The sequence below is a fragment of the Abramis brama genome (genome assembly GCF_963993115.1).
Source record: "Abramis brama genome assembly, chromosome: 4".
In the NCBI taxonomy this organism is placed as follows: Eukaryota; Metazoa; Chordata; class Actinopteri; order Cypriniformes; family Leuciscidae; genus Abramis; species Abramis brama.
In genome coordinates, this window is record NC_139966.1 from 39,575,943 (window position 1) to 39,595,847 (window position 19,905).

A 19,905-nucleotide genomic window follows, 5' to 3' on the forward strand; every position below is an offset into this window, starting at 1 on the left:
ATTCTGTGGCGGAAACAAGCTTCCATAGTTATCAGTCATATTATCAAAATAATTATCGGCTTATATTTAAATGAAGTCTCTATGTTAAGCATTTTGAAAATACACAACTCAAATGGTCCTACCTTCTTTCCTCCAACGCTGGCCCTGACTCCACCCATTCATGTGGAGGGAGGGGGAGGGGGGATGGTACGACCGTTTGATTGACGAACTTACTGTCCAATGATTCTAGGTGGTCTTGGAAATGATTGGCTGGAGTTTTTCGAGTCCTGCCCGTTCCACAGATGATTAAATTGCTTAATTTTCATTTCAGTGCTTCTAACTCAGTGGCTGTGAGTGGGTTAGGAATAGGATTTCAAGTGATTTTGAAAAAATGGACATAAAAGAGAATCACATACCCCACCTTTAAGTTTAGAAAAAAAAAAAAAATTGTGTGTATTAGGCTTGCTACGATAGTCGGTGTTAACAGTGTTACCGGTGTTCAGAAGCAACATCACTTGCAGCACCACCACTCACCATCGATTAGATTTTTTTTTTTTTATATAAAATAATTTAGTTCAGTTAGAGAACAGACACTACAATTAAAAACTGAACGTGTCTGCTTAATAAATCGTGAGCAGAACGAGAGTTGCAGCACAGATCAGAAGCAGGAGTCAGATTTCATTTATCACGAGAGTAAAGAGCTGACTGACAAGAAGATGGAGCATTTGGTGTCAAATCGAAATGTAAAAGCGCCTATTTAAGCGAATTTGTCATTGTACTGTTTTTTTTTTTTTGTTGTTGTTGTTGTTGTTGTTGTGTGTTTCATCAAGAATAATAGGCTATTGAACAAACCATTCAGGCAATGCGCCCCTGAATTGGCGCTACTTTGAAAGCGAAACTAAAATGCGCCCGTGTCCACAGGCGCGGAGCGAGCAGAACAGAATCGACGTGTGACAACACCGGTAATACCGGCGGGGGATTTTAAGTTAGCTGATTTGAAGGCTAAAGTAAAATGCGCGCGTCCGCACGTGCATTCATAATGGTGCGGAGCAGAGCGAGCGTTTTTCCATAGTAATGAACTGAAAACGCTCGCTCTGCTCCGCACCATTATGAATGCACGTGCGGACGCGCGCAAAAATATCCTCACCGTCACTTCTCTAGTGTGTATGTGTGGTCAGAACATGTGTCTCTCCGTGGTCCATGTGTCTCTCTCCTTTCGTAAACACACTGTTCTTACTCAAGGATGATCTGTTTCTGCCACAGGTGCCTCGCTCTTTATTTCTGCTCTTTGTATAGTTTATTTGTGGTGTACTGAACCTGTCCACATTCTGCCCACCTCTCATTATGTACCTGCCTAAAATATGCATGAACAGCAAATTCACAGATCATTGGAGCCAAACACTTTAAGAACTCAAGCCTTGAGCAACTCCACACACACACACATACACGCTAAAACTATGTCTCAACTGATGTGTACTCACTGCTTTGTGTTATTTGTGCTTTCAGGGTAAAGAAAGTGCGGAGGTGGAGCCGTGGGAGGAGACCAATTTTGATCTGTATAAAGCGGTGGACCGCTTCGGATTCCTGCAGTAAGAAATGTGCATTATTCTGTTCTGTGAGATCTTACACGTAAGTGAGGAGATGCAGGTACTAGAGAAAGCCAGCAGAGTCAGAGCCCTCTTATCTTGTTGTTTGTCTTTTTATTTGGCCTGTCCTGTCTTCTCGGTTCTCCTCTCTTCTCGGCCTGGCAGGGAGGTTTGTGGTTTACCCAGGCCCCTTAAACAGCAGTGCCCTATGCGATATTTATAGGGTGCCACATGTGTCTGGCAGATCAGGACTCTGTAATTGCAGGGGTGAAAAAAAACACTGGAAAAGTACAAGGAAGTAAAAGCAAACTGAGAGATAGATAGACCTGGCTCAGGAACACATGCCAGTGTTTCTTATGATTTTGTTTTTTGTTTTGTTTTCTGTTTGTTCTGTATTTTAAGGGTTTGTTTGTTTGTTGTTGTTTTTTTGCTTGTTTTTTGTTCCTTCGCTTTGTTTGCTTTGATCTTACGTTTCTTTCTGCTCTTTTATTTTTTGTTTTTGTTTGCTTTAAGTTTTGTTTGGACTTTGTTTTAGTTTTGCTTTGTTTTGTTTTTCTAAAGATCTCAATGTTTGTTTAAAAAAATGCCTTATGAACTCGTCAATAATTACACTGATTCTGATTGGGTTTTCACAACAACAGATTAGAACTCTGATTAGAATTTATTTCGGCCGCAGTGCTGCCTTAGAAAGTTGCTGCCTATGTAGACAGAAAGGAAGCTCTCTAAGGTTTGGAACAGAGCCATAATGTCATGTCACGACTTCCCTGGGTTTCCTCATGAATATCCCAGATCAGATCCAAAATGGCAGCCATTTCCTGTTTGCTTAGCTGACTAAGATCTTGCACTTTGAACAGTTTCAGGGGTGGGGGTCATGAGGGCATCGTTACCAATAATGATGTTTATTTATCCAGCTATGTTCACTTCCTGTGGAACAAAGTAATTCCTTTTTCAGTAATACATGTGAGAAACCAAGATTTGACGTCAGCAGCAGAAACCAGTGTATGATTTATGGATGCGTTTTCTGTCCCTGCATGGCCATCATGTTATGTGAAAAGTGGACAGACATTAGTAGCTATTTGAGAGTCCAGTGTAGTCTGGCTAAAATGAGTTTAGTCCAACTGTGTGTATTTCCTTTTCATAATAAAGTGTGTTTTGTCTTTCACAGTGAGAAAGAGCTTCCAACGTATGACGTAGTGGAGGAAAAGGTGAGTCCAGTGCTCTGTTTGTATCCAAGGCACCAAAATGGTTCAACATAAACCTGATGTATTCATTCTGCATCTGTGAAAAATAGAACCAAGATCAGTAGGATGAGGAAGACACTTTAAACATATTTATCAACACATTTGTGTGCAGTTTTTAAGCTTTATTAAAAAAACAAACAAAGTAATGGAGCAACAAAAAAAAAGTGTAAACATGCAGTAAGTCTGACTGAATTCTGTTTTATGTAGATTAATTGCCATTTGGATGCAAGTATGATTCCCCTTCCCATGTAAATTAGATTCCACTTGAATCAAGTTTGTTGTAATTTTTCATATCCATAACTGCCGATAACCTTTTTGTAATTGATCACAGTTAAAAATAAATACTCACTATAGTAAACCAAAAATCTGTATTTCCAGTGTAGAGCTGCAGAATACATAACATATAACACATAGGAACGTCATTGGATAAGAAAACAAAATAGCCATTCATTTTAAAGAAAGCTAGGGCAACTGTGTGAATTTGTGGGGAATGGACTTCATACATCCACTAAAATGTTCCTCACCACTTGGTTAAAAGTAAATATAAAAATGACTCTGACAAGTGATTCAGATTCAAAATTTCTTGATTTCTTTATCACACATTTATCATGCAAAAAGCACTTAAAGTGTCAGGTTATAAAGTGAAAATGAGCTCTAAATTGGAGAAACGCAGAAACATTGCTTCCCCAGAGTCCGTAATGTTCTTGTAGAGAAAATATCTGAAATGTGTTTTTAATGGGTGGCCTCCTAAATTTTAATAATGCTGTTAATTGAATACTGCTTTCTAGATCTCACTGAAATCCATTTTCATCCAAGTACTCTCGGTGTTAAACATTAAACATTTAAGGTATTGTTTGTCTTTTTTTTTTTATTGTAATACGTGTTTGGATTTTGTCTGTTTAGCATAAACATCTGGAATTGGAGAGAACGACAAAATGGCTGAAAATGTTGAAAAGCTGGGAGAAATACAAGAACAGCGACAAGGTGCGTGTCCTTCATAAACAGACCGTAACTCTGAAGGACTTTGAGAAAGTCAGTTTCTCAGTCTTTCATCTCATGCGTGTGAATGGCCGAAGTTCCCTTTGGCTGTCTCCGTCCTGTGTATTGGGCGACATTGGACCGGTCCCCTAAGAAAACCACTGTCCTGCTTCAGCTGCACAAAATCTGTCTGTGTCTATCTATATTGATTGGACATCTTCAGGCGGCTTGGTGTGTTCAATTGCATTTCTGTCCACTAACAGTGTCTGGTGTGAAATGAGAAATCTTCATACTGCCTGAGGTGGAGCGTGACCGTTGTGCAGTTTATTACTCTGTGTAGAGCTAATCACTTCTTCTTATTATTAGTCCAATTAGTTCAATTACACTGTGTCTACACCAAGCAAGAATTAGCATGAAACAATGCATCAACAAAGTGCAAAATGCAAACAGTGCAAGTCCAACACAACATGTGTTAATTTTCATCCAATCACATTGCTGCTTGCGCCACTTTGTGAGCCGTTATTCTTCTCCACAAGCAAGTATCCCCGCGCTCATCATCATCGGTGGATATCTTCCATTCGTGGAGGTAAGAAAAGTGTCTGTATTTGGCTATAGATGTTTACTAAAATGCCTTTTGTGATAATTTGTAGATGTTCGTCGAGGGGCATTTTACACATATGCGCTAACTTAAAGTTATAAAAACGTTATGCTTTGTTTTATTCGTTTTATTGTGTGTGGAATCGCTTCTAAATAGTCAATGACACTTGTAGCCATCTCTCTCTCATTGAAAAGTAATTGAGCTCACGATTGCAACGTATTGTGTAAAATGCCCTAAGAAGTTAACATTATCTGTATCTTAAGTTTTTCTTGGCTTTCTTGCTAATGTTAGATTGCTATATTCGTTATGTGTATAAAAAACAAATGTGTGTTATTTGCACTCTTGCAGCTTTGAACGGAAGGCGCCCCTGAAGAACTTGTGGCAGTTATTGACAGCTCACCATCACGTGTATGCTCTGCACTCGAACAAATACGCAAATACAAATGATTAATGTTAAAGATGCTGTCAAACACCACTTTTTTTTTTTTAATTTGAAGTACAATCTTTATTAATTGTTAACTCTTCAGAAAAATTTCACTCATACAACATTGTTAATGTTTAAATTAAATACATTTTTGAATGTTGACTTTATGTAAATGTAGCAGATTTAATAAATTGTATATAAACTACATGTGAGTTTGTTGTGTTTCATTACATACAAGTTTTGACACAAAAATAACACATAACTATAACAGTAGTGTGTAGAAGATTTCAACATATTCTGTGTTAATAACACATTACAAATATGTGTGTGAGATGATTGCTATGCATTTTATTTGTTATATCAACTGTTTTTATTGTATTTATGCTATAATATTATCAGTATTTGACACATAACCTGTTAATGCACTTATTTCTTTTCTTTCTTTTTTTTTTTTTACATTTAAATAATAGTTTTTCCCAACTTGTTAAATTAAAATATTTGTGATTTTTGTTGTTGTTATTGCAATATTTAAATTTAATATGATATATAATAAAAATTTGCTTGGATAATATTTTTAAAAAACATTAAAGTAGTTTTAAATAGAATATAAAATTGCTTATTGTAGGACATCAACTTCTCAAAAGTATTTCATTTCAAGTACCCATACACAGCTGTAGCAATACTAACATTATGTATAAAATTGTTGCGCGGTTCTATAGAAACCTGGGTTACAGTATGTATGTTATAATAGTAGGAAGGACAGTGACACATTTCACCATTGCTAAAGTCTAGCTCAAGCCTGATTGGTCTGTTGTTGTGAACAAGCAATAAGCACACTTATTGTGAAAATTGCTGATGATATTACAGTCATAGGGATTATTCTGTCAACAATGGAAATGATCTGGTGATCTAGATTTGCATGTTGGCCGGAATTAATATATATAAATATTAGTCTGAAGTGATTTGGCAAATTTTATTTCCCATGATCTGAGGTGCAAGGTCAGTACCCAGCCTGTTCTTCCTCTGCCGACCGACTGAGAACTCGCAGGATAGATCGGGGGTGACGTTCACTCTCTTTAATCACCAAGTGTCAAGTGTATTATTCCTGACAAATCCCACCCGGTTCATGTCCTGTTTGATCTTCAGCCGTCTAGCTCATGCTATCATTCAGCTCGTTCCCTCTTTTTGTTTAATTGTTTGTTTTTCAGTATGTGCCATGATTCTTGCGTCTTTAAGGTTTAAAATTATACAACTGATTTTCTTAAATTGTTTATATGATGAACAATTCATCCACATAAACATTGTTTCATCGTTTGTAAGTATTTTATGTTTAGTTGTGGTATTAAACTGCCCATTATGTGTACTACACTGTGGGTAAATCGTCTAGTTGTATAATCCTATATAGCAGGAATGCTCAAACATTATGTCAGCCGAAGATTTTACATTAACGCTAAGGTTGGCAAAGTTTTTCAAAAACACTTTTTTGTTATTCTGGTTGAAACTCTCTTTACATCCTGATAGCAATCAATAATGGAAGTGGTCTAAATATTAAAACACGTCCATGTCCAAGAAATGTTCGTCCATTCGGCCCGAATGCAATGATGCGATGTCCTACCTGCCTGTCAACATATGTATTTGCATGCCTCCATGCACCCTGCTCGCCCGCAGACATCACACATCATCAGCGTGTCCCATGATGCAATGCAGAGTTGTAGACAGACAGTCACAGAGCACCACAAACAAACAGCAACCGCCTTTACAGTTTCTCCTGAACCAAAACAATGAGCTTATGCTGCGTTCACGCCATGTCATAATTACGAGATGACAACCCGTGACGTTCCACTCGGAGCGGTTCACGTCCTCAGACTCAGATTTATGAGTTTCCTTGGCAACATTATCAACGCCGAAATTAATCTGCAGCAGTCAGGTGGTTCAAATAGGAGCTCTGTAAGTTGTTTACGTTCATTATTATTGTAATATAGTAAGTAATTTACCACTATCTCTCGTGACGTTTTCCAGACTCTTTTGTGTGTGTTTATGTGTTTTGAAGGAGGTGTGTCTTTGGAGAGTGTCTGAAGGGATCTTATGCTTTCAAATCTTGCTATTCAAATTCTTGCCTTGCCAAAATATTTCAGTAATTTAACAAAAAGAAATTCCATTTATTTCAATTTTTCATTTGTATAATTTAATTATTAGTTTCTAATCAATGAATACTCCGGAGCAGGAGGCGCTCCGCAGTATTCACAAACACCGGAGACATCTTGTTCATAGTGTGTTTTGTAGAACAGATGGAGTCATTGACTTCATCCGCAATTACAAAGCCAATCCCCCGTCAACAAACACACTTAAACGCTTAAGCAAACACACACAGACACCTGCCGATTTGTAATGTCTCGTTTTTATTCAAATAAACAAACAGTCTTAATCGCCTCATTTCCCCGAGATTAGAGGCAGAAACACACACACACACACACACACTCGTTGGGTTTGTGGCTGTGGGATATGTGCCCACTGATGTCTGTCAATAATCAGCTCCTCAAGAGCCTCCTGAAGATTATTAATAATGTCGTTACCATTATTGTAAGTGAACTACTCAGCAGCCATTAGTCCAAACACACACACACGGATGGGCCCTGAGGGCGGAAGAGATGTTCAGGAAATCACTTAGCAGCAGTAATGTGGACAGATGAGTGCAGGAAACTGAAGAGTGTTCATTCCTCTCTTTCACCTCTCAACCCCACCACAGTCGTACATCTCTCTCTCTCTCTCTCTCTCTCTCTCTCTCTCTCTCTCTCTCTCTCTCTCTCTCTCTCTCTCTCTCTCTCTCTCTCTCTCTCTCTCTCTCTCTCTCTCTCTCTCTCTCTCTCTCTCTCTCTCTCTCCCTCTCTCTCTCCCTCTCTCTCTCTCTCTCTCTCTCTCTGTGTTCCAGCGGGTGTTTAATTGTAGCGGAGAGACGATTCACGCCGGCCATTAGCTTTTGTGGTTTCAGCGTTTTGCTTTTGAGCTTTTAATCTGCCCTCTGATGGGAGTTTAATCTTTACTGACTGCACAATTACCTGTTAGCGACAGATGTGTTTTATTACACTGGTATTGAATGCGTTTAGACGGTGGGATTATGGTTATTGGGGGTGTCCTAATAACCAGGACAGCAGCAGTATCTGTGTGCACATCGTTTAGTTTTATATATTATATACCTTTGTTTTTTTGGGGGGAGGTTTTCAATGTCTTTCATATTTTTAGCATGAATTCAAACTCCCAGTTCAATTTAACATATTTCACCATAATTAAATCCATTCCTGCCTAAAATTCTCCCAAAATCAGCACAGAAAATGTGAAAATTCCGTCTGGGTCTTCTCCTAACCATGACAAAGAAACAAAGTCATCTGTCTCTGATAGAGTTGTCTATATTCCAGATTGCAAAAGCATTACACTTTATGAAGTAGTCATTTTATTATTTTATTTCTTTAAAGGAGTGAAGTGTAAAACAACTACATCATAGAATTATAGATAGGACCCCTGCAGACCCTCATGACTATGTGTAAAGGTCATTTAAAAATGAAATATATATGCAATGACAAAAAAATGTTACCACTGTTTCCACAAAAATATATTAAACAGCACTGTTTTCAACATAATGATAATTATAATAAATGTTTCTTGGGCACAAAATTAGCATTTTAGAATGATTTCTGAAGGATCATGTGACACTGAGGAATGATGCTGAAAATTCAGCTTTGCCATCCCAAGAATACATTATATTTTAAAACAGATTAAAAAAGAAAAGTGTTATTTTAAATGTTACTAATATTTCACAATATTGCTATTTTTACTGTATTTTTGATTAAACAAATGCAGCCTTGATGAGCATAAAATACTAACTGACCTCAAACCTCTGAATGGTAGTGAAGTTTTTACCTTGAAAATAAAATTTGTTAAATGATTTATTTGTTGGTCTATCTGTTTATGTTTTTAGAAATGTCTACAAAGTGTACACTTACATAGTTGAGATTTAGAGGTTTCTTAAATTCTAATCTTGTTTTGTTCGTGTGTGTGTGTGTGTGTGTGTGTGTGTGTGTGTAGCTGGCGAGAAGGATCTATAAGGGAATCCCACTGCAGCTCAGAGGTCAAGTTTGGTGTCTGCTGCTCGACGTCCCCAAAATCAAGGAGGAGAAGAAGGACTTCTATGAGGTAAAAACAGTCTCTCCATTCCAGCATAGCCATGATTTGCTTCAGAGCTTGTTAATTCCACAGAAATGTGTGTGTCTGTGTAAGAGAGAGTCAATCTCTTTGCTTAAATATGACTTTCTAAAATAGCCAACCCCTGAGGTTAGCAATGTAACACTTATGTGGTTTGACACACACACACACACACACACACACACACCACAGAGGGAAACATCACCCCAAACGGACAATTGCAGCTTTACTAAAGCCCTGCAGCATCCAAGCAGACAGAAAACATGATTTGCAGGCTGTATTCTCCTTTAACTGGAAGTGTTTGCGTGTGTGGCAGAAATCATGCTGTGGTCTCTGCAGAATGCTGACTATAATTCACTGCTAGTTAATATTTCTTATGAACTCAATGCCCTGTCTCTTTATTTCTCCAGAAACTGAAGACCAGAGCGAGGGGGTTGTCTCCAGATGTCCGTCAGATTGATCTGGACGTGAATCGTACATATAGAGATCACATCATGTTCATGCACCGTTATGATGTCAAGTGAGCATCCAAACACACATCAACAGAAATACACACAAAGATACACAGTAAGTTTATATGCTTCATGCTACGATGGGCCCTCAATTCATGCGATGACCATTACCACACGGCTTTATTCCGTGCTGTCGTCTTCGCCGGTATCAAAATTCAACATGTCTTCATTATATTGTAATTTTCTACTCAACCGGCACTTTGCTACAACACAACCTTGTTTCTGCAGCGACAGCATGTTTCCTATAACAACATGTCTGACATGTTTACGTTTCACACGACGTGAGAAAGTGACATAAACCACACGAAATTCGATAAGAGCGGTCAGACTGAAACCCATTTCCAGAAATGCAATTTTAGTAGGATTTCAAACAACATATGAATGTTGCTCAAATGGATTTGTAAAAATCACATTATGTTTTGTTTTGTTTTTTTGTTCACACTTGCTAAATATGATCAGAATCCAATCGGATATGCACAAAAATTGGATTTTAACTGACAGTCTGAACATAGCCTGAATGTTTTTTTATTCTGAACGAGTTATTCAAGTAGACAAATATTTTGTGATTTGTTTTGTTTTCATATAATCAAGTTTTTAATTTAATTTAATGTAATATAATATAATTGAATTTCTTTTATCTGAACAAACATTAGCCAAACATTTTATTGCAAATATTGCATACATTGTGGTGTTTTAGCAGGCTTTCATGCTAAATTGCTTTGCTGATGGAGACTCTTTTTTTTTATGTAGGGCTTTAATCTGCCTGTGTAAAATACGTTTTTTATTTCTCCTCGGAGGTGCTTCCATTTCTCATGGCCATAAAACTGCTACATTTAACCAGCAAGTGAAATGGAAAAGTTGCGAACGCAATGGAGCGAGAGAGAGACGCCTACACCCCACCGTTTCTCTTCGAGTTATTGGTGTATTGAATTGTGACAGGGCTAAAGCGCTCATATTGATTGATGTGACATTTACCTGTGGAGATTTGAAAGGGTCAGATCATTCTCACAGTGTGTGTGTGTGTGTGTGTGAGACAATGAGAGAGGGAAAGAACAGAACTTGCAAAAATGTGCTAAAACTCAATGATCTATGGCTTATAAAATGAAAACGAGAATGGAGGATGTGTACATGATTGTTTTGTGTGTGCTGTGTTTCAGACAGCAGGATCTGTTTCATGTGCTCACTGCATACTCCATTTATAACACGGTGAGTCAAAAATACCCCTTTTTTAAATAGCCACACTGATTTCAGTTTGCTTCCCAGTATTAAATTAAATTGCTGTCTCAGAGTCAGCAATCATTTTTGCGTATGATTTTGGTTTATGTGTGGAAAGAAGCTGCACACAATGGATTCTCACTCTTATTGTGTGTGTGTGTGTGTGTGTGTGTGTGTGTGTGTGTGTGTGTGTGTGTGTGTAGGAGGTGGGCTATTGTCAGGGCATGAGTCAGATCACTGCTCTGTTACTCATTTATATGAATGAGGAAGATGCTTTCTGGGCACTGGTTAAGCTGCTGTCTGGACAGAGACATACCATGCACGGTACATGCACACACTCTCTTACCCACTCTAGAACTGTGGCACTGAACTGGTGTTGAGAAGTAATGATAATAATAATAATAAAAATCATCATCATAACAATAGTGCATATGTTAGATTGCAAAATAATAGAATTTTTGTAATGGAAGAGAAAGTGCATCCATTTAAATTCAAGTTACATTAAAATTATAAAATTAAATAAATATCTAAATTAAATGACTGCTAATACTGCTAATAACAATATCGTTATTATTTATTTATTTATTTATTTTTTCAAAGAACTGTGCATCCACTTAAATACAAGATAATCCAAACACCCTGCAATTATACAATTAAATAAATATCTAAAATAAACAAATAAATAATGTATTATTATTATTATTATTATTGACTTTAATTTTTATTTATGAACTGCAATTAAAATAATCAATAAAATTAATAAAAAATGTATAAATATCTAAAATAAATTAATGAATTAAATAATTATTATTAATAATAGTAATACATTTAGGCTTATCTTATTCATAGTATATAATGACTGTGTTCAGTCACCACTTGATGTCCAATGTAAAATCTGGATCCTGAAGCAAAAATTAGTTGAGAACCATTGAGCTACAACACGTTTAATGTTGTGTTTACTTATTCAATACTGTATATTGTTTATACAGTATATACTGTATAAACATGCACTTCACATACAATTTCTATACCAAATTGAAAAATGTTGTTGTGATCCTCTAGGTTTCTTCGTACCAGGGTTCCCTAAACTCATGCGCTTCCAGGAGCATCATGATCGTATCCTGCAGAAGATGATGCCTAAGCTCAAACAACATCTAGTAAGACAAAAAATTAAATAAAATAATCCAAAACATCATGTTCTACATTCAAAAAGTGACATTTGAACCTTGGGCCACTTCACTCACACTTTAGAAAAACTCCATGGAACAGTTATTTATCAGATAGTTGCATGCCAAGCTGTTTTGTAAGTGTAGATACACTTAGAAAAAACATCACAAAAGCTGTCACTGGGGCAGTGCCCTGTAAAAAGGTTTTAATATGTACCATTTAGGTACTAATATGTACCTTTGAGGTGCTAAAATGCACTCTTTTGGTACAAAGGTGTACCTTTTTAAAGCGTGCCACCCCAGTGACATTTTTTGTACAGCTTTTGTGTATTAATTTTATACTGATTAATGCTGTGTGTCCTAAATTAACTTTTCACAATGGCTGAAAAGCTTCATATGCAGTCTTATTTTTGGCCTATATTGTGTTCTCTGTTTGTCAGTGTATTGGTGTCTTTTCTGAAGTAAACCCGAACAGAACAGCTGGCCAACCCTGAGGGCTCATGTAACAGAGAATCCACAAAGAAATGCCAGCAGGGATTCATTAAAGGGCAGAGTAATTAATAAAAGGCAATATTAATTAATAAAGAGATGGATGGAGTGATGAATGAATCAATTATTAGTGTGTGAGAGTCAGCCTTTGATGTGGGTGGATTAGAAAGAGGATAAAAGAGAAGGATAAGCTTCACTCTTTAATATGTGTGATTATATGGCCATATGACACTATACAACCACAGTACTTGCACTGTGCACAATATATGAATCATCTATATGCATGTACCTGGATGACCTACATTTTAGGAATACAAATGGTGCCGTATACAACCAAAGATCACACACAGTGTGTGAGAGTGAATGTGCTTTCAAAGAGAGTCAAAGACTTGACCTCCCAGGTCTAGAGAGAAAAATTATATTATTTTAATATTATTTATTTATTTTTTACAAAGTAGGATTCTAGGAGGAAAAAAATAGAAAGAAACTCAAATGTGTAACTTACTACTTTTTTTAACATTCACCCATACAATTTAAAGAAGTATGCGCTGTGCAGTGGGTTATACAGTAGTAGTGCTTGTGTGCGCATTCACAAAAAATGCCATTCTTGCCATTCTTTTATTAATAACTGTAACTTTGCTGCCCTCTACAGGATAACCAAGAGGTGTTCACCAGCCTGTACACTATGAAATGGTTCTTTCAGTGTTTCTTGGATCGGGTATGGACTCTTAAAACATTATTTCAGTAAATCAGAGCATATTATCTTTTTCTGTTGTAATATTATTTGTGAAACCTCACTGATTTGAGTGCATTTATATGTGTTTTGAATAGACTCCGTTCACGCTCACGCTGAGAATATGGGACATTTATATTTTGGAAGGAGAGCGAGTTCTGACTGCAATGTCCTACACCATCCTCAAACTACACAAAAGTAATGACTGTGTGTGTGTTGTGTATTTGTGTGTCTTTACTTGGCTTTGTGGGCAAAATTGCTTATAAGGTATAGGTTTAGATGCTAGCTAAACCTGAAAAATCTCCTTAAAAACCATCATTAAAGCTAAAAATGTTTCAAATATTAATATATTAAATAAAATGATTGATATGTGCAAGGGACAGCGGGCAAAATAAACCCTGAAAGGACATAATCATAATAGACTGTATAGTTATTATAATGATTGTGTGGTTCTTCTTAGGATTCAAATAATTTGAACATGTCACATTCTAGTTGTAACCACTTGTGTTTTCTCTGGTGTGTGTGTGTGTGTGTGTGTGTGTGTGTGTGTGTGTGTGTGTGTGTGTGTGTGTGTGTGTGTGTGTGTGTGTTAGAGACCCTCTTGAAGTTGTCTATGGAGGATCTGGTGAAGTTTCTGCAGGTGACTCTGTCAAAAGATTTCTGTTTTGAGGACGACTTTGTGATAGAGCAGCTTCAAAACTCCATGTCTGAGCTCAGACGATCTAAACTGGAGCTGCCACCTCCAGGTACTTTAAACACACACACACAAACACATACTAAAATCATGGCGAATCATAAAATGTATGGCTGTGTGTCACCACCCATAGAGGGAAACATCCTGCTGCACACACTGTCTCCTGGTAATCTCTCTCTGACTCTATCTACTTTATCTTTTCCTTTATCTCTTGCACATACATACATACATACACACACACACACACACACTCATTCACTGCTGCTATGTATTGTTTGTCTAATCTGCGTTCTCTCCCTTTCGCTTCAAACATAGCTTCTGCTTACACTAGTGGGTCTGGGAAAGGAGGGCGCCAACCCTCCTACAAAACCAACCGGTGGGCAAAAACGCACTGACTACTTTATCTGTCAATCAACCAACCATTCGTTCGTCTACCCCTATATACACACGTCCCTCTCCCCTCGTTTGTTTCTCTTTCTCACACAAAACCTGGGTTCTTCAGCAAAACATTTTTTTGGGGGGTATGTATTGCAACAAGCTGAGTTATAAAATTCAGTTGACAGAAAATACTTTTAATAAACACACGTATTAGTTCACTACAAAAATTAGCAATACAAATATTTTTAACCTTTGTGTTTTTGAATAATAGAGTATTTCCTCATTACCTTAGCAATGCTAACACCAAACTATTAGAATCAATTCTGAGTCTCCTAGCTAACAGGGAACATTCCCAACGTTCAAAAATAATGATTTCTTAACTTAATGGGAACATTATTATTTTTTGCTGGGCTCATGTTCGATTTAAATGGGACCTATTATGCAAAATTCACTTTTACATGGTGTTTGAACAATGTGTGTCGGCAGTGTGTGTAGACAACCAGTCTATAATGGTAAAAATCCACCCACTTCTTTTATTTAATCCCCATAAATCATAAGCAGTGCAAACAAGCCGTTTGCAGTTTCTATGCAGTGTGACGTCACATTGCACAGGCCCCGCCCACGACTGCTGACGGACTCTGCCGTATTAGCATAGACCCGCCCTGAGCATTTAACAGCAGTATCCAAGTAAGAAATATATTGTTATTAAAGCTAATAAAGTTATTTAGTCAAGAGCAGTAAATTATTTTCTGTTTTTCTCATTGTTTGATTCATATCAACAGCATGTATAGCAGTAGGTACTGTATAATACACTGCTTTTTACACAGATCTAATATACACATGCAATTTCTTTACTTGCCGTTTACGTTCACAGACAAAACCGACTGTGTTTCTGTGAACGTTGTGTGTTTTTGACATAACCTTGGTTATTATTAAATATGGCTTTAAAACGCATGCAGATAATACACTTTCATGATGATGAAGAACTGCTGATGATGAAGAACTGATGATGATGATGATGATGTCACTTGAGTGCGACCGCGATAGAGATGATAATCAAAGCTAAACAGATGTTTTAGTTTTTGTCAGAGTATCCGAGGCACAAGCTGTACAGGCTCCGCCCTCTTCTGGAAAGTGGGGTGGGGAGCAGAAGCTCATTTGCATTTAAAGATATATGCACGAAAACAGCATGTTTTTCCTTCCACTCAAAAATGGGCATTTACAACATGGTATAATAAATTATCTGTGGGGTATTTTGACCTGAAGCTTAACAGGCACATTCTGGGCACACCTGAGACTTATATTACATCTTGTAAAAAGGGGCATTATAGGTCCCCTTTAAAGAGAAATCATACATAACCATTCTTGATTTAAACAAAACATGCCATTTGGCCTGTAACCTGCATCTTAATTTTGGAACCAAAGTATTGTAAAGTAGCACCTTTGAAGGTGGTTTGTTTGGATTTGACGTTTCCGTTCCTCACAGCCCTTTCTCAACGCAAACCAAGAACCGCCCCAACCATCAGTATCTGTGTGTAAACGTTCATCATTCCCTTGACGTTTTCTTCAGTTTCCTTCACTGCGTACTTGAATATCGTGCACATTCTGTGTGTTCCAAAACGTACCTAACACATCCTTTCTCCACATGATTTGTATGTTCACAGTCAGGCTTGAACAGTAAGTGTTGTGTTAATATTTTTATTTGTATTTTTTAGCTTCTTAACTCCTCAATGTTCCCAATTCTGAGCTTTGATTTGACACCAGCCGTGGATGTTTGTGGTTTGTTTTTCTTTGAATGAAGTGTCAACTGTAACTCTTGTTTTATTTGGCAGTTTGGCTCTGCTAAAAGACATTCAGCTGCATGACTGTTGCATTTCAGTGTGTGTTTATATTGTCATGGTTTAAAGACTCCATGAAATGCAGTTTGCTTTCCAGGGGACATTCTCGTTCTACAGATTATTTTATTGTTCATAAATTTGTACACGCCCTGAGAGCAAGAGTCGTCTTATGAAGAGAGAGACTGCTTATAAAGTTTTCATGGAGTCTTTAATACCTGTCATTTCTGTGTTGATATTGGCTCTGATTGGCTGCTCTGCTGTCACCCGTGCAGGTAAGGAGGATGAGTTTCCTAAGAAACCATTAGGTCAACTTCCCCCTGAGCCTCCAGGATTGGCGACAGGAGCAACCAATCATGTGGCTAACGGGCAGCCGGTCGGACAGACAGGTGTGGGTCTCCCCCCTCGTGGTCCGAGCCCTGCCGCAAGCACCAGTAAACGAGCAGAGTCTGGTCCCATCACTGATGGAACACCAGAGAGGTACCAAGAAAGTCGGCCACCCAGCTCACTGGACAAGGTGCCTCATCCAGACAAGAGCGAGAAGGATAGACGGGGTGTGGACACTCAAAAGGAAAGGGTCCCAACCCACATGCCCAACAGCAGTGCAAGAGTTGGTGGGAAGGCGTCGACCCAGAACCAGACAAATCACAACTCCAATGCTAGATCCAGCATGCGCAGGGAAATTGGACCTCGCTGGGTCAAGCCTTCCGAGGGCAAACTGGAAGCAGTCAAGGCTGCAGCAATTCGGGAAAGCCAGTCTAGTCTAAATACGGGTGTTCCACCCTCGCCCAGCTCCCTAGCTCCAGAGGAAGCCTCCGGGGCACAGCGCCGACCCCATTCTCGCACATTTGTTTCAGGCTCCAACCGCGCTTCCAATGCCTCGCAATACGACAATGTCCCGGGACCAGACGGAGAGGTTATGGAAATTATAGAGCTGGAGAAACCACCATCTCGCCCCCCATCCCGACCATACACTGGACCTTCTTTGAGACAAGGCAGTCCCACCCGTTCTCCTAGTGGTGTAACTGGTGTTTCTCCCTTTAGAATGCCCAAACAGAGCATGATGCAATCCAAACCAGAACCTCGTGCACCTCTGCACTATCCACCTGGCATGACGCCTGTCTACACTACCTACATTTCGGATTCTCAGCCAGAGGACAGACTATACGCGACTACGGGACGTGGCTCATCTAACCCTTCGCCTGAGAAAACTCTGATGAACAACAGCTTCTTAACCTACCGACGGCCTCCGCCAAACATGCCCCCGCTCAGGGTTGCTCCGGCTGAGCTTTCTTCCCAGATAGACAGTGTTGGCGAGGGCGGGTATTACATGAGACAGCCCAGCCGACTGGGGTCTCCTGCTTACCCGCCCACAGAACTGCATTACGAGGGACACAGACAGAGAGAGGGCTGGTATGGGGACATGGAGGCAGGGCCTCCGCGATCTCCTGTGGGACTACCTCGATCTCCCAGCTTCCAGAAGGCTCAGCTGTCTCCCATTCACCCAGTTCAGGAGTTTAACTTTGCTCCTGCAAATATCTCGGACGCTGTGCTCCATTTCAGAGGACACTACCAAGAGCACTCCAGCAGGCAACAGCTCCCCCCGCTGTTCGGAGGAGCACACTACAGGCAGGCACAGGAGGCCTTCGCAATGCAGGAGTCCATGCTGCTCTGAGAGGGACAGACAGAGACCGAAATAGAGGGATACACTGTATGAGTGATGGCTAGCAAGCAGTTTTCTGTTGGTTTAATGCTTTTGCATTCTGTTTTGTTTGTTTATTTGTTTGTTCGTTTTGTCTGGCAAGTCTTACTAAACAAGAGTTGCCAGTTTCAGTCATTTGTACTGATCAAAGACTGACTGAAGAATTTATTTTTTGTTTTTGCCCGTAAAATAATCTTTAACTGCCGATGTCAGTTATATAACAGAGCTTAAATGTGCAAAGAGAGGTTTTTTGTTGTTTGTTTAATTAGTACACTGAGATATTTAAATGGAGGGTTAAAGACAAACTCAGTTACTGATCTATTATCATCTATTTTTTTAATGCATTTCAGACATAAACACATACTTTAGAGGACACTTTATTCCTTGATTGTGAATATATATTTTTAAGAACAAAAATTTGTGTAGGTTATATACAGTATGGATAATTATGAACAACTAAAACAGTGAACATAATTGCTGTTGGACATTTCGATGCATCACTACAGTGTTCAAATGAAAGTAAAAACCTTGTTTGTAAGGCTTGTTTTTGAGGTTATATATAAAAATGCAGATATTTAATTTTAAATTGAAAGGGAAGTTTAGGGGGTATGTGCATTCTCAAAATCTGTTAGGCACTGACCAGCAAGTAGATCTTATATTGTCAGTCCATCAAGGTTAAAACATAAAATAACAGATCAAACCGGTTGATACTCGAGTTTGTTCAAATTCACTAACAGATGACTCTGTAACCAAGGGTGAGGTAAAGTACATTGGGACGCTTTTGGCAGTCAAAGTGGCCCAATTTACCCAAATTCATCCAATAAATGTCTGTGATGCCCAGTGCAAGTTATGCAGTTAGTTACTGAAAACTCTGTTAGTATTCAATAATATGGCTGCTAGTTTGTTGTAGCATGCGGCTGCTGTGTTAAGTTGGTTGTACCTGTGCTATTACTCAGTGGAATTCTTCTAATAATGGACCTTTCTTGTATAGCAGAAGATTATCAATTTCAAATTTTACAAAAGCACAGGTTTTACACATTATAACACAATCAACTCATTGAATCTCTACAGATCTATTGATATTTTGTTCCAGTCCGTGCCATTTCCTAATCTTATTTAGGAAACTAGATTAGGCTGCTAACCCACTAACCTGATTTTGAGTGAATCTTTTCTTTTTTTGCATCAGCCTACTTGACATGATTATATGGCATGGCAACACTACCAACTCATTTGACATTCATTTTAATATTACACACCAGTATATTTGCTACTGAATAAGCAGATGGATTATTTCATACTGTAATATACCCTAATGACCAGCCCAAATAGCTTTCAGAACACTCCACGCAACACTCACTCTTTGTATCCCTTTCTGATGCCATCTGCTATCATTCCACAGCAAAAAAAAATACAGTTTAAAAATATATTTTTTATGTCTTATTCATGGAAAAGCAAACTAATTTATTCTCTGCACTAGCCCCAATTGTTTCCTTCTTCCATGCTTGTCTTTTCAGTATATAAACTGGTTTAGTGCATTTCATTTTGACACAGCATTCCAGTTCAAATTATTGGACCGAACATTATGTCTTTGTTTAACTACTAAATGCAACTTGATTATCAGATTTCCCCTTCTCTAATAAAACCACATGGGGTGATTTAAAAAAAAAAAACAAAAAAAAAAAACTGGCCACTGTTTTGTTTGTTCTGGCATCTCAAATTGTTTAATGAATGTAATATGTGAGATCTCATTCAATTCTAGAGACTGCAAAATATTTGGATGTGTGAATTTATTGCAACCACCAGATGTCTCCATCTGCTTGAACACATTGTGCAATTTGAGACAAGAGATCATTTTCAACCTTAACCATTCATGAAGCTGTAGGTAAGGGTGGTGTGGGACCGAAAAATGACACTTAATATAAATGTTTAATCTTTATCTTATGAGACTAATGACTCCTAGTTTAGTTATGTCATTGAATAAATGTCAGAAAAGACATTAAATTCAGGCCCTGGTGACATTTTGGTCATTCATTTAAAACTGTTCACCTTCAAGAAGCTCAACATGTGGAGTATGGCGCTAACGCTTCATGGGTTCGGTTCCTAAACACACTTACAGATAAATGGGACTTTAATATACTTTAATAATAAGAGTGATTAATGTTTATTATCTCATGATAA

General features: G+C 38.2%; 1 protein-coding gene across 2 annotated transcripts in view; it reads left to right on the top strand.

Moving 5' to 3' along the window:
• Positions 1–19,385, top strand: part of usp6nl (USP6 N-terminal like) — a 55,947-nt gene extending 36,562 nt beyond the window's left edge. For both annotated transcript variants that reach the window (XM_084111403.1, XM_084111402.1), the window contains 12 exons: positions 1,486–1,568; positions 2,731–2,770; positions 3,710–3,790; positions 8,887–8,994; positions 9,414–9,523; positions 10,673–10,721; positions 10,934–11,054; positions 11,793–11,887; positions 13,038–13,103; positions 13,217–13,316; positions 13,712–13,864; positions 16,301–19,385. In XM_084111403.1, coding sequence (XP_083967529.1) covers positions 1,486–1,568; positions 2,731–2,770; positions 3,710–3,790; positions 8,887–8,994; positions 9,414–9,523; positions 10,673–10,721; positions 10,934–11,054; positions 11,793–11,887; positions 13,038–13,103; positions 13,217–13,316; positions 13,712–13,864; positions 16,301–17,700 — 2,406 coding nt within the window. In that variant the 3' untranslated portion in view covers positions 17,701–19,385. The remainder of the gene's footprint in view (positions 1–1,485; positions 1,569–2,730; positions 2,771–3,709; positions 3,791–8,886; positions 8,995–9,413; positions 9,524–10,672; positions 10,722–10,933; positions 11,055–11,792; positions 11,888–13,037; positions 13,104–13,216; positions 13,317–13,711; positions 13,865–16,300) is intronic.
• The last annotated feature ends 520 nt before the right edge of the window (positions 19,386–19,905 follow it).